This window comes from Narcine bancroftii, chromosome 1 (assembly GCF_036971445.1).
Source record: "Narcine bancroftii isolate sNarBan1 chromosome 1, sNarBan1.hap1, whole genome shotgun sequence".
NCBI classification, from domain to species: Eukaryota; Metazoa; Chordata; class Chondrichthyes; order Torpediniformes; family Narcinidae; genus Narcine; species Narcine bancroftii.
In genome coordinates this window covers 205,831,959-205,847,223 of record NC_091469.1, presented here as the reverse complement: position 1 = coordinate 205,847,223, position 15,265 = coordinate 205,831,959, and the positions used below count along the sequence as shown (strand labels likewise).

The following is a 15,265-nucleotide window of genomic DNA, read 5'->3' as shown; positions in this document are numbered from 1 at the left end:
TACACATTTTTAGTTTATAACCAACTAAAGTTTGTATGTAAACATTCTCCATGAATCCCATCCCCACCACCTCACTTCTCTCACAACCACCTGTTTCTCCAGTAATAAAGAAATCTGTGGATCAGTTTTTTGGTTCCATTTAGAATCCTAAAAATTAGAATTCTGTTCCCTACGAATCTTGATTTAAGAAAATGGGGGGGGTACTTCCTCTTGTTGTACCCCAAATCTACTTGTAGAAAATGAGTGATTATAAATATTTAAGATATTTTCCTAAGTGAAAATAAGAATTATAGTCTGTTTCAGCTTAGAGTTTGCCATTTAGAGTTGTGGATCTCATTTTGTCCATGCGAGCTGTGATACCTATCTGCTAATTCCATTTGCACACACAAGCCTCATATCCAGCAATACCATTTCTATTGAAATAGCTGTCCAAATTCTGTCATATCTCCCTTTACCACTTCCTTTATTATCTTGTTCACTTGAACTTATCCCACAGATCTCTTCAAGTTTCACTTGCTCTCCTTAAACTTGTGCCCTCTAATTTTAGACTCCACCCTAGGAAAAATACTTTATTTCTTCAGAATAAAGTACTCCATTCCAAGCACCAACCCGGTAAATTTATCTGCTCTCTCCATTGCTATTGCATCCTTTCCATGGTGAGGATACTCGATCTTGACTGACGTTTGTACATCTGCAACATGAAGTTCCAACTCTCATGCTCAATGCCTCAGTTTAGGAAGGCAGGAAGCACAACTATCCTGTCCACCAAAGTCACCATTTTTAGGGTGCTCTGAATTTGCACCACAAGATCTCTTTGTACCTCAACACTTCAGAGGTCCCTGCCATTTACTTAATATAATCCTGTTTGTATTTGACATCCTAAGTTGCCTTATCTTGATTAAACTCCATCTGCCTGCACTCTGCCCAACTTTCCAACTGACCTGTGTCCCTTGATATCCTTTCACAAACTTCTTCGCAATCAACTACTGCACCAATTATTATGTCGTCCGCAAACTTGTTAATCAGTCCACTTACATTCTCACCCAAGTTATTATGCCTATGACAAACACCAATGGGCCCAGCACCATTTCCTTCTGTTAGAATTACACAAATTGGTTCATTGTTCTTTGTGATTGTTGGGACCATCTATACTCTATATAATTTTCTAACCAGTTAGCTGATGTATTATGTTTTCTGTATGAACTGCAGCACTGATGTGTTTTGGGCATACAGGCTCAGCCTACTTTTTTAAATTTTTTTTTTAATTACTTTAAGATCCTTTACACTTCAAAATGTTTCAGCATTCAGAAATAATCTAATGTTATTTACAATAAAACTGATAATTTCCACTTTGCGACAGTTGGATATTGCAAGGAAACCCATCTGCCACAATGGATTTATAACAGTAATATATGAATATTTTACCAACAATTGAAGTAAGATTAACTAGGCCATAGCTTCCCGGATTATCTCTTTCTTATTTGGCATTTCTAATTAGTTAGGAAAACTGGAATCAGTTAGATTCTGGGCCTTTATCTACCCTTTGTGTGTCTTTCTTGTGGACTCATGACCCAAATAATGCATTCTGAAAATTACAATGCAAAGACTTGCTATTTTACTGTAAGAAATCTGATAATTTTGTGACTTTGAATCTAACTTTTATGCCATTAATTTAACATGAAGTCAGCATTTATGATCCTTTTCAAACTTAGTTTTAATATTGTTCACCATCTAGATGTAATATACTTAAAACAACTGTTCAGATGGAGTGTTGCATATCTGGCCTAGAGTGGATCCAGCCTGTAACAATTAAGGGGTTAAGATGACATCGTAATAGTGATTGAATCTCAAGTGGCTTGTAAGTGTTGTCTGAGCAGCTCCTAACTGAAGAGACTTGTATAATGGAATGACCATACCATTGCTACACATGCAATTCCTACAGTGAAAAGTACACTGCAGGTGATTGTCTATTAAATTTCTTCTGTCCAAATTGGGTTAATAGTGTTAATGGAAGTTTGCAGATCAATTCCATCCATCCACTTATGGAAAATGATTGGAGAGGCACAGGATGTTTGCTTAAATAATTGTCCTTGCATAATATTAAATGTTTATTCTAGTTTGTATTGTTTGATCTCCAGTTGAATATTTTTTACAAAGTCATAATCATTAAAATTGTCATGGAATAATTTCTGATATTACAATTATATGGCTATCTGAACGTTAACAGTTTCAAATTTAGTAAATTTTCAGCTTGGAGAACCACAATATTATTTTTCCTATTGCTAACTGAAAACTTATTTACATATTTATATTTATTATTTCTTTACACATTGGAGTAATTTAATGTATTGTTTTGGTATCATCTTGCATACCATTTTGCCTGCAGCAAGTAATAATTTTGGTACATCTACACCATGTGTATATGATAATAAACTAGTTATCTCTTATTGCATTTTTGTTCTAAAATCACCTCTGCAAAATGTTTCCCATGTAGAATTTGACATGCCTTCTCATAAGGGACTGATTTTAAAATTCTGCATATTTACTGGAGCTTAATTCAAATTCTAAAGTTTTAATGCATTTTGAACATTAGCCAGTGTTTTCATTCCTAAAATTTCATTTGTGACTTGTGGAGGCAAGCACGAGTAATATGGAATGAGCATTAGGCATCTTGTGTGGACCAGAGTCCAGATATGGCAAGGCACCTCGAGGTTGATCAGAGTTGAGTATTGGTCATGGTATTGGAGAACTGTTCAGAAACTGCAGAGGTCTTTTCCATCCACCTGAGAGTGCAGAAGAAGCTGATAATTCAGCATTTCCCTCAATGATGACCCAAGGTACCAGCATGGATTATGATTTCAATTCTGAATAGGGTTTTTAATCCCTCCTCCGTCTGATGCAAGACCATTGTTTACCATTGCTCCAAATGACTGTACTTTGAATTGATGATTTATAAGAAACTAAATGTTGCCTATTCAAACACTTAACAGCAATCTTTTTAAATCTCTCCAGGAAGCTGAGCGAGCTATTCAGTGCTTAAATGGAAAACTTGCTCTCGCTAAGAAACTGGTAGTGCGTTGGGCACATGCACAAATAAAGGTGAACTCTGATACCAAAGTTTTTTCAGTTTAAAATCCTTTCAAACTTGAGATTTAGAAACCTGTCATTTTTTTTTAAACTGGGGCATAATTTTATAACATCCAATTGTGATATTAACCCTTGCCTTGCTGAATGAACAGAAGCCCTGCATAGTTAGCAGTTAAACACAGCAACTTGTATCTTTAACCAACTCAGATAATTTTTGTAGTTATATGAGGGATGTCCCAATGTTGGTGTTCCTTGCACAAACATGCTGCTCAGTCAGAAGTTAACTTTGATAGATTTTTGTTCTCTATATAACTTATGGAGAGTAAAGGTGGGCCTTGATATGGAATGGTGGTGCAGTGCTGGATTGCTAAAGGCCTTCATAGCATTATAGGCTATGCCAGAGCATCATATTGACTAATGTGCAGATTGTGTTTGGGTATGTTCACTTGGAACACCTATCACAATCAATTTTCAAATTAAATGTCTTCTGATAACAACACAGGCAAGTGTCACAGTGAAATGTAGATGGTAAGGAAAATGTTTGAGTGGGGAGGAGTAATGATGAAAGGGGGAGATCTAAATGAGTTTGGTTCTTAAAAGGTTAACTTTGAGTTGAAATGGAGAAAGCAAGTCTGCAGCTCTTTCAATGTACTCCAACCAAAGATTGTTTTTGTCACGTTGAATATTGTTGATTGAGGTGGTCATTTAGGCTGATTAATTTATCAAACAATGCTAATTTCTGTGTTTGAGTGCTGTTGTAAATAATAAGGAATGTTGTATTGCACTCTTAATTTTGACCTTTACCTGGGATGTGTTTTGGGGAACCTGGCTATTTTCAGGCAGACTGTATGGCTGAGGAACTGCAAACAGCTGCAGCACATTTCAAAAGTTCCACCTGGAAATAAGCTTGAACCACAGCCAAATAAAACACTTGTGAGGATGCTGCTGTAGGAGGCCCATGGCTAGGAGCAAGGACCTAACTTTCACTGACAGCGGAAAACTAACAATTAATTGAAAATCACAGCTTCCATATTGGGTATCCAGCAAATCATTTCTTTCCAATAAACATCTTCATGAGATGATTTTAATTAGACACAGTGTTGTCTTATTGAATTTTTTAATGGTAAATGTTTCAATTGTGTGCCATGAGAGATTCCCTGGTGCTGAATCGACACAGAAACTGTATGCACAACTCATACCAGTATACAGTGACAGATTATCACTTCTACTTTTGCCTCTAGTAAAAATAATGTCTTTATGCTGTGCAAGGTTATTTATTATTCAAAATAATGAAAGAATTGAAAATTTATACATGACTCCAGATTGTACGTCCATCGAGAAACGTACAGAATTTGTGTAACTCCATACCGAAAGCATCACAAAGCTAGCCGGTGTTCTTTTGACTTTCCAACAAGAATGTCAAAATGGAAGGGGGGTGGGGGGGGGTGGAATGAAGGGGAGGCAAGATTAAGCAATAATGTTCTGATGAAATGGACAGCAATTTGACATTTGAAGAGCAACATACTTCAAAAAAGCCCCCAGTAAATCATATATATCCATATTCTTTAAAATATTAAAGTTATCTTGTAGATTCTATGCACCTACATAAATTCATCTGAAGGTGGCTAAGTGCGTGCAGGCATTCCAGATCAGTTTTTGTCAAGAAACTTTGAAAATCATGGCAGTATAGGTTCAGTATGAGGCCCCAATACTGCAATCCATCATTATTTGTCTTTCCTACAAGAACACTGTGATTGTACAGATCTATCACCAATGTATATAGTGTATATAGTTACAGTATCTAGACTGTGCTTACAGCGATTGGCTGAGAGCTAAGCTAAGCCACGCCTACTGTCTGGGCCTTAAAGGGTTGTGTCCCTAGCCAGGTCGGATCATTCCGCACAGGTCGGCCACCTGTGATGAGCTCCTGTCTTTTGCTAATAAAAGCCTTGGTTTGGATCAACAAGTCTTTGATTCTTTCAACGAGCTCTACAAACACAAAACAATGTTTCTTGGGTTCTGAGAGTCTCAAGTTGGCCAAAGATCTTTCCATATGTTTCAATACTGTGGAGTACAACCGTTCTTTGCTGGTTCCAAATTGAAATATGGGAGAACAGGTCTATTTTGTCCACTGAGTTGGAGAAAAATTTGGCAAAGCAATAGAATAATTATCTGTTTCTTCAAATTTTTTTTTGAATGCAGAGATACGATCAGTACAAAAATGATAAGATTCTTCCAATAAGTCTGGAGCCATCTTCGAGCACTGAACCAGTCCAATCCACCTTAAGGTAACAGAAAATATTATGTTAACTAGTTGGTTACAAGAGGTGAAGTCTGCAGGAGGGAAAAGTTCTAGTGTTCACTTTAGAGTTTTGATATTCTGGAAGGTGATTGTTCAAGCCTCATTGAGCACCTCGGTGAAGGGTCCTAGATAAAGATATTAAACTGAGTCTCAGTTTGATCCAGGTTGGTAAAATTATCTAGTTAACTAAAGGCATTGAAAGTTCTGTCATGAATATTTACCCCTGCAAAAGCCATTGACGGAGAGTGCCTGACAAGGTGTCTCGTTGCTGTTTGAGGATCTTGCAGAGCTCACCAGCTACTGCTGTGGCCCATATCATGTGTGACACCACTTCAGAAATACACAATTGTTCAGGTAGGTTCCAAAGACGCAGAAAATGCTATGAAAATACATTTTCTATGTTCATTTGTTATTTAGATCCTTGGCTTGGAGCTGATCTGTGCCTAAGCGGGCTCTGCCTCTCAGCCCTGGTGCTTATGTCCACTGTAGCTGTCAGTTGATTTGCGAGGGTGTAATTTAAAATGAGAACAAAAATTAAATTGTTTTTGTTACACATCACTTCTAGTTGCTCATTTTCCTTTCAAATCAGAATGAGTCAAGCCTCCACTACAAGAATCTTCTTTACTAACTAGGAGATCAGTAAATGAACTGTGATTGAGACCTTAAGAAATAGGAGCAGAAATAGGCTATTCAGCCCATTGGATCTGTCCTGCTATTTAATCATAATGTGCTCCATTTTCCCACAGCCCCATTGCCTGGTTGTTTTACCATAACCTGTGATATGCTGGCTAATCAAGAACCTATAAATCACTGTCTTAAATACACCTAATGACCTGGCCTCTGAAACCACCTATGGTAACAAATTCCACAGATTTACCACCTTCAGGCTAAAGAAATTCCTACACATTTCTGTCCTAAGCAGATGGCCTTCAACCCTGAAGTTCTGCCCTCTTGTTCTTGACTCTCCCACCATGGGAAACAACCTTTCTACATCTACTCTGTCCATGCCTTTCAACATTTGAAATTTTTCAATGAGATCACCCCTCATTCTCCTAAATTCCAATGAATACAGGCCGTTGACAAACACTCCTCGTATGATAACCCTTTCTTTCCCAGAATCATCCTAGTGAACCTCCTTTGAACCCGCTCCAATTTCAGCATATCTTTTCTTAAATGAGGAGTCCAGAACTGCTCACAATACTCCAAGTGAGGTCCCATCTGTACCTTTTAAAGCCTCCACATCACATCCCTGCTCTTGTATTCTCTTCCTCTCAAAATGAATGCCAGCATTGCATTCATCTTCTTCACTGCAGTCTCAATATTCAAGTTTACCTTCAGGCTCTCCTGCTTGAGGACTCCCAGATCCATTTGCATCTAGGTATTTCTAATTTTCACCCCATTTAAAAAAAGTCTTCCTATTTATTTTTTTCTACCAAAATGCATGACCGTACACTTTCTGACAGTGTATTTCATTTGTCTCTAATCTGTCTTAGTCCTTCTGCACCCTCCATATTTCCACTACACTGTCTGCTCCTCCACCTACCTTCATATCATCCTCAAACTTGGCTTCAAATCCATTCATTCCATAATCCAAATCATTAAAATACAACATAAAAAGAAGCAGCCCCAAAACCGACCCCTGTGGAACACCAGTAGCAACTGGCAGCCAATCAGAATATGATACCTGTATCCTGACTCTCTGCTTCCTACCAATTAGCCAATCTATACCCACACTAGTATGTTTCCCATTATACCATGGGCTCTTGTTAAGTAGCCTCATTTCCAACACTTAGTCAAATGCCTTCTGAAAATTCAATTGCACAACATCCACTGCATCTCTCTTACCCAGCCTGCTTGTCACTTACTCAAAGAATTCCAATCGGTTTGTCGAGCAAGATTTTCCCTTAAGGCTTTTGCCCATCCTGTCATGTCCCTCTGAGTACTCCGAAACCTCATCCTTTACAATTGATTCCAACATCTTCCTAACCACTGATTTCAGGCTATAGTTAGTGTTAACTTTTCTTTGGCTTGACTTCGCGGACGAAGATTTATGGAGGGGGTAAAAAGTCCACGTCAGCTGCAGGCTCGTTTGTGGCTGGCCAGTCCGATGCGGGACAGGCAGACACGATTGCAGCGGTTGCAAGGGAAAATTGGTTGGTTGGGGTTGGGTGTTGGGTTTTTCCTCCTTTGCCTATTGTCATTGAGGTGGGCTCTGCGGTCTTCTTCAAAGGAGGCTGCTGCCCGCCAAACTGTGAGGCGCCAAGATGCACGGTTTGAGGCGTTATCAGCCCACTGGCGGTGGTCAATGTGGCAGGCACCAAGAGATTTCTTTAGGCAGTCCTTGTACCTTTTCTTTGGTGCACCTCTGTCACGGTGGCCAGTGGAGAGCTCGCCATATAATACGATCTTGGGAAGGCGATGGTCCTCCATTCTGGAGACGTGACCCATCCAGCGCAGCTGGATCTTCAGCAGCGTGGACTCGATGCTGTCGACCTCTGCCATCTCGAGTACCTCGACGTTAGGGGTGTGAGCGCTCCAATGGATGTTGAGGATGGAGCGGAGACAACGCTGGTGGAAGCGTTCTAGGAGCCGTAGGTGGTGCCGGTAGAGGACCCTTGATTCGGAGCCGAACAGGAGTGTGGGTATGACAACGGCTCTGTATACGCTTATCTTTGTGAGGTTTTTCAGTTGGTTGTTTTTCCAGACTCTTTTGTGTAGTCTTCCAAAGGCGCTATTTGCCTTGGCGAGTCTGTTGTCTATCTCATTGTCGATCCTTGCATCTGATGAAATGGTGCAGCCGAGATAGGTAAACTGGTTGACCGTTTTGAGTTTTGTGTGCCCGATGGAGATGTGGGGGGGCTGGTAGTCATGGTGGGGAGCTAAGTTAGCTAATTACAGTGGCCTGTAATTTTATTTAAGAGACTCTTAGACACATGGATGAAAGAAAAATAGAGGGTTATGGGGTAGGGAGGGTTTAGTACTTTTTTTTAAAGGAATATATGGGTTAGCACAACATCGAGGGCTAAAGGGCCTGTACTGGGCTGTTGTTCCTTTCTGCTGCCTCCCTCCCTTCTTGAATAGTGGGGTGACATTTGCTATTTTTCCAGTCATCCAGGACCATACTAGAATCTATTGATTCCTGAAAGTTCATTACCAATGCCTCCACAATCTCTAACATTACCTCTTTCAGGACCCGAGGGTCCAATCCATCTGGTCTGGAAGTCTTATCCACCCTTAGACCATTCAGCTTTCTGAGCATCTTCTCCTTTTAAAAAGTAACTGGTCTCACTTTCCTTTCCCGATACCCTTCGACATATGGCACGCTGCTAGTGTCTTCTACAGTGAAGAATGTTGCAAAATGCTCATTTATTTCCTCTGCCATCTCCTTGTCTCCATAATTTCTAGCATTTTCTAGTGGTGCTATATCTATTCTCTCCCCTCTTTTATTCTTTATATATTTGAAGAAGCTTTTAGTATGCTCTTTGATATTATTTGCCAGCCTACTTCTTTTCCTCCTTGTGAGTTTTTAAATTACCTTCTGTAATTTTTATTAACTTTCTAATCCTCTATCTTCCCACTAATTTGTGCTTCCTTGTATGCCGCAGTTGTGATATTTTTCCATTCAACGATTTCCTATTCTTTGGCATGTGTTTATCTTGCACCTTCACTATTTCTTGCAAAAACTCCATCCATTTCTACTCTGCCATCTTCTCGACTAGTGCCTCCTTCCAATCGACTTTGGCCAGCTTCCCTCTTGTGCCACTGTAATTCCTTGTACTCCACTGAAATACCAACACGTTGAATTTTTTTCTTTCTCCTTGTTAAATCTCAAATTGAACTCAGTCGTATTGTGATAGTCGTATTGTGATCACTGCCCCATATGTTCATTTACTTTAAACTCTCTAATCACATTGGGTGGATTCCACAACACTCAATCTTCTCGTGTGCTCATCCACAAGCTGCTCTAAAAGACTATCTCATAGGCTTTCTACAAAATTTCTCTAGATCCAGTCCCAACTGGTTTTCCCAATCTACTTGCATGTTAAAGTCCCTCGTAACAACCATAACATTGCCCTTCTGGCATGCCTTTTCTATCTGCTTTTGCAATCTGTTTTCTATATTGCGGCTACTCTTTGTATATAACAGCCAAAAATGTCTTTTTACCCTTGCCATTTCTTAATCCACAATGATTCTATATCTTATGATGCTATGTCACCTCTTTCTAGTGATTTAATGTTGTTCCTTACCAACAGAACCACATCACCCCGTCTGCTTACCTGCCTATCCTTAATGTCCACTGTGTATCCTTGGACATTCAGCTCTCAATGACATCGATCCTTGAGCCATAACTCTGTAATGGCCACAACATCATACATGCTTATGTGTAGCTTTCTTTGTGATTGCATCAGCATGGAAGCTCCAGGACCGATCCATGGGGATGTTGACAGCCAGGAATTTGGAGTTCTTGTCCCTCTCCACTACTGACCCCTCGATGAGGACTGGGTCGTGTTCCGCTGATTTCCTCCTGAAGTCCACAACCATCTCCTTGGTTTTGCTAATGTGGAGCACAAGGTTTTTGGTTTAAACCACTCAATAAGCTGATCTATCTCCCTCCTGTACTCTTCCTCCTTGCCATTTGTAATTTTCCTGATAACTATGGACTCATTGGCAAACTTGTAGATAGCATTGGAGTTGTGTCTGGTCACACAGTCATGGGTGTAGAGTGAGTAGAGCAGTGGGGCAAGTACGCATCCTTGAGGTGCACCTGTGTGGATGGTCAGTAAGGAGGAGATGTTTTTACCAATTTGAATTTACTGTGGACTTCCACTGAGGAAGTCAAGGATTCATTTGCAGAGGGAGGTTCAGAGGCCCAGGATTTGGAGCTTCTTGATCAGCACTGAGGGAATAATGGTGTTATTTTGTTATTGTTTTTTTGTTAGTTGTAGTCACCAATTATAGGAAGGACATGATTCTCCTACTTACGACCAACTTGACTTGCATCCAACCACATGTATGACTGGGTTTTTTTTATAAGAAAAATATAAAATTTGCGTGGTTTATGTTGTATTTGACATGCTATAACAGGGATACAGGGCACATAAGAGCCAAAATGCGTGTACTTGCCTTGTTAGTCGGCATTCCGGGATCCATGAGGTGGGGAGCATACAGCAAGCATATTCTTGTGGTTTGAATGTGCATACCACAATATAATTTAAACATTATATTTAAAAAATTATTTCTGCAGTAATGGTCAATGTAAGAGTGTTTCACAAGAGAAAGCATGGGTGACATTTATTGGCTAAAGTTTGGTTGTTTGATAATAATTTCTAATGCATTGTATTTCAGGATGTGAAACAATTGCGAAAAGATCTTACCGGACAGATGCTTGAAGCAAATTCTAGATATTCTGCCAATATATATCACTACCTGACAGAATGTTAATTCTATTGTTTTGTATTGAATGAAAACTTCAAACATTTTTAAAAAGCTTTCATTTTGATAATTTTTACATGAGTCGTGTGCATTTTATTGAATCTGCCAGTCAATATAATACTCCACTAGGTTAACAGACTGCTTGTTGATTTAGAAAGTCACTTTGCTACCGACCTTTCAAAGCATTGCTTTAATCTTGTTCTAATAGCCTCCTCTTTCATTTGCAGCATTAGCGCAAAAATAAAAGCAATTGAAACCAAGCTTAAAATGATGGCTGAAAACCCAGATGTGGAATATAAAGGAGCCCCAACTTACTCGTATAATAAGCCAACAGAAAAGCTGTTGGGTAACCGATCACGAACTGCTCCCTATTCTAAATTTGCTCGTAAATCCAAGCGGTGACTGAGATGGACAGCGTCATCTGTCAAATCTTCCTCATCAGACTTTTTAAAGGCTTTGCTGGCACCATTAAAGATACCAATTCCTGGACAGTGACTTGATATATAATTTATTTTTCTAAGAAAACAAATGTATCTGTTTGTTTCTATAGCATATTGTTGGTACTATTCCAGCGTGTTTATTAAGAATTCAATTTAACATCAAGTCTCCATTCTGGAGAGCTGGTTCTCTGATCCTTGTCTGTTTTTGCTTTTTATAACTCCGTGTCTATTATTTTTGCTGATACCATTTAACAGCCTCCGGCAGTTTGTGGTGTGGAGATTTTATGAAGTTTATCATTTATGATGCATCTGGAATCTTGCCACTTATTATTTAAGTTGCAAGTTTGACACAGATGTCCTTGAATTATATGAAGGTATCCTCACTGTTCTATATTGTTTTGAATTTAGAATCACAAGGCAGATCTTGATCTGGCAGTAAAGAATATGGTAAATTTAAAATTTTTATTTTGATTGTTTGAAATAATCATAAAATGATGTGTAGTGAAATAGATGGAGCTCGAGTTGTATGTTTCTTTCCACAATACAGCAAATAATATGCATGTGGAAATGCTTCTTGGCTTGCGCCATTCACAGAGTGCTGGGATGACTTTCACCACTTCAATGTAGTTCATGTATAACTTGCTTTTCACAAAGTCAGTGATAATCCAGGTTGGTGTGAAAAATGGCAAAGCTTCTATCATTGTATTATCAGGTGGGCTGTTTCTCTGGGAAAGTCGGGGTCCATGATCTTGTGTGATTGGTAATGAATTGGTTTGTTTCCTTGATCCTGGGTCAGCCTTTTTTCCCCTGCATTGAGATTGGCAGGTATATTTTTAAAAAAACTCATCAAGATGAGAACATATTTTAAAAGTTATTACTTCTGGAGCCCATGATTTTGTTAAGTCCCCTGCTGGTGCCCTTGCTATGAAAACTTCACTAATATCTGGAGCTTGTTCATTAGGGATGGTGGGACACTGCATTGCTTGCAGCACGTTAAAGATGAATCTCACCACTAATCTGATGTGGTTTCCTCCTTGCATGCAAAGAGGATGCAAAGCAGTTTAAACTGCTGGTAACAAAATATTTAGCATACAGTAACATGAGCATAGACCACTCATATATTGTAATGTGTGAACACAAATTTGTAAATATTTACAAAAATTGATACTGTCACTCTAAACAGCCTCAGAGTTGACTTGTTTCATGTTACAGGGCTGAAGTACTGATTTTATAATGTAGCCTCAGCCAGATGTCTTGGGCTCGATGAACAGCTTATTGAAGACTCAGCCTTTCATATGTTGGCCAAGCCACTAATTCAGTCTCAGGAACTGACTAATCCTTTCTTTTTAAAGTACAAACCACCCAGAGAGGCAAGATTGCTTCCTTCCCCCCCCTTCCAATACTTGGAACTCAAATCAGGTCCAAAGTAACTATAATTTTCAGTCACTGGTGGTGAAACCTGGAGAAGGGTACATGCCTAATTCTAGGTTTCTACTTGTATATATGTTATGGTTTCATCCCTGGGAAAAAAAAATCAAGATTTCAATTGGAAACATTTTTTTGTGAATATTTTATGAGTAAATCCTTTTTTTAGGACTTAGTTCATCATAAAAATTGTAAAATATGAATGTCACTTCTTGTGAAATATTTGTTATTTATATCTTTCACCAGAATGTGAAAATCAGATAATAAACAAAATGTTTTGGTTGTTTTTTTTTTCCCCCACTGTGACCAGTAAAACAAATTTCCTTTTTCTGTACTTCCCATTTAATCTTTTTGAAACTTTTAAAAATGTATTTAAATACCTGAGCAAATGTGTAAATCTGATTCATAACAATTGCAGCAAGAGTTCTTTCCAATTCAGTCGGAATTATTTTATGAAGCAAATTACAGCTGTAATTGTGTAGTTATTAAACTATGATGTCAGAGTATCCTTGTTCATAAGTCAGGTTGCCACTTTTTTAAAAAGAGAGAATGCAGTTAAATTTCCACATTTCTTTCTGAATTAGGTTTTATAGATTTATTATTGTCAGGTACCAAGATACAGTGAAAAAGAAATTCTCCTGAACAAAGTATACTTGTTGATGATCAAACTCCATCTATCCATTTAGCTTCCAACGGTTGTATTACTGCCTTGCCTCTTTGACATCGATAAATGTATATTTAGTTTCATTCTCAGAATAAAATGCATTTGTACAAAAGAAAATCACATCCTCTGGGTCAAAGCTCCTCACCCAATAAAGGCCTTTTGAAATGTAGATTAATGATTGGTCAAACCAGTATAACACCAACAGGGTCAAGTTGATGATTTCTCTTTATTTGGAAGCTCCCAAGTTTAGGCTGTTTAAAGATTGTATACTTATTTTCACTACTTGTGATGTAGCCAGGAATTAATCTGAAATACAAGTGAATGTTATTTAAACACGAATCTATACATCCTGAAACGTTAAAGCTTTTTCATCAGTCTAATCCTGTTTTTAGACTTGAACAAAATGTTGCAAGGTATTTTATCTATCAAAGGATCCATTAGAATTAGAATTGCTGATGAACAAGGTGAGCAAAAACAGGAGCGGAAAATCTCCCTGTATTGCACAGCAGTGTATTTCATTCAGATTTTAAGCTGCCATGAATAAAAAGGTCAGTCTGCCAAAAAATTAGCAAGTATTAAATGCAGGCATTAGCCGCAAAGGCATGCTTATTTTCAGAGTTGAGTTGCAAATTATCCTTTTGATTTTGATTTCAAAGCCTTAGTAGTTGATCACCTCCACAGAACAATGGTAATGACCTGGATTGATAAATCATTCTTTTAGAATATGGAAATAGATGGGTTGGTGAATAAGGTTATACAAATCCATTGGTCTGCTTAATTGTACACTATGTTCTGTCCTTTCCAGATGGATTAATATTCCTGGCTATTACCTGACTAATTAGGTGACAACTACATGAGAGGTGATGCAGGTAAATCCAGATTGGATGGGTTTGTTTGTAAGGCTGCAAAATCTGCAAGGAGAGTAAAACTATTTATTGACATTTCTGTTAATAAAGTAAGATTTGCATTCCCCACAGATCCTAAATTTTTAGTGAATTATAATTTAAGTAAGACTATAAAAATGGGTGTGGAATAGGAAATTGGGGGGAATTGTATCAGAGGAGCTAAATACAACCTTGAAATCTGAGCCATAGAGAAAGATATTACCCTTTTAGTCTGTGGAGAAATCTAGAGAACTAAACTTTCCACAGACCTGCTCCCTGAAATAATGTGACAGGATCTGAGATTGTTATTCAAGATGCAAACATGGTGTATCAAAGCCTGGTTTGTCATCTTGCCGAGCTTCCTACAGACTGGTTATAACGCAAGTATGATTCTTAGGGCTTCACATGCATGTATTATATTTCTAGACAATTCTTTATAGCAGATAGTATTAAAATGTTAGGTGGATTAGAAACTATTAAGAATTGCTCTTGATTTCAGCTTTTAACCTCACGTTCTCGACACTTAGAATTAGGTTGACAACCTAAGAAGGTTTTAACAATATCTTTGAAAACACAAAGGACCCAGTGAGTGGGCAGATGGAAATATAATATGAATTGTTCTCTTCACTTGAGACTGGAATGTTGGTGCTCATAGAAAGCTGGATGGCCTTGCATTCCTTGTCCCAGGCTAGATGATTCTAGGACTCGAACATAGATTTAAGGTGACGGGATGGATTTAAGAAGGGGTAAGTTATTCATCCAGAGGATGGCTCGTATCTGGAACGAGCTGCTTGAGGAAGCTATAGAAGCAGGTGCAATTGTGATGTTTAAGCATTTGGACAAATTTGTAGATATGGGCTTAGAAATTGACCAAATGCAGGCAAATGGGACTAGCCCAGAATGGCCCTGTTGGCATGGATGGGTAGGACCAAAGGGTTAGGTTGCTGTAAGCCCCTCATGGCATCAAACAAGGAACAAAGAAATCCAGAGGTACAGCACACAATTTAGAAGATAAGTTGAATGTTGGCTT

At 38.5% G+C, this 15,265-nt stretch overlaps 1 protein-coding gene across 3 annotated transcripts in view; it reads left to right on the top strand.

The window, feature by feature from the left end:
* The window catches only part of rbm18 (RNA binding motif protein 18), a 46,765-nt gene extending 33,297 nt beyond the window's left edge, over positions 1 to 13,468 (top strand). For all 3 annotated transcript variants that reach the window (XM_069889189.1, XM_069889180.1, XM_069889199.1), the window contains 3 exons: positions 3,013 to 3,099; positions 5,290 to 5,375; positions 11,050 to 13,468. In XM_069889189.1, coding sequence (XP_069745290.1) covers positions 3,013 to 3,099; positions 5,290 to 5,375; positions 11,050 to 11,224 — 348 coding nt within the window. In that variant the 3' untranslated portion in view covers positions 11,225 to 13,468. The remainder of the gene's footprint in view (positions 1 to 3,012; positions 3,100 to 5,289; positions 5,376 to 11,049) is intronic.
* Positions 13,469 to 15,265: the final 1,797 nt, after the last annotated feature.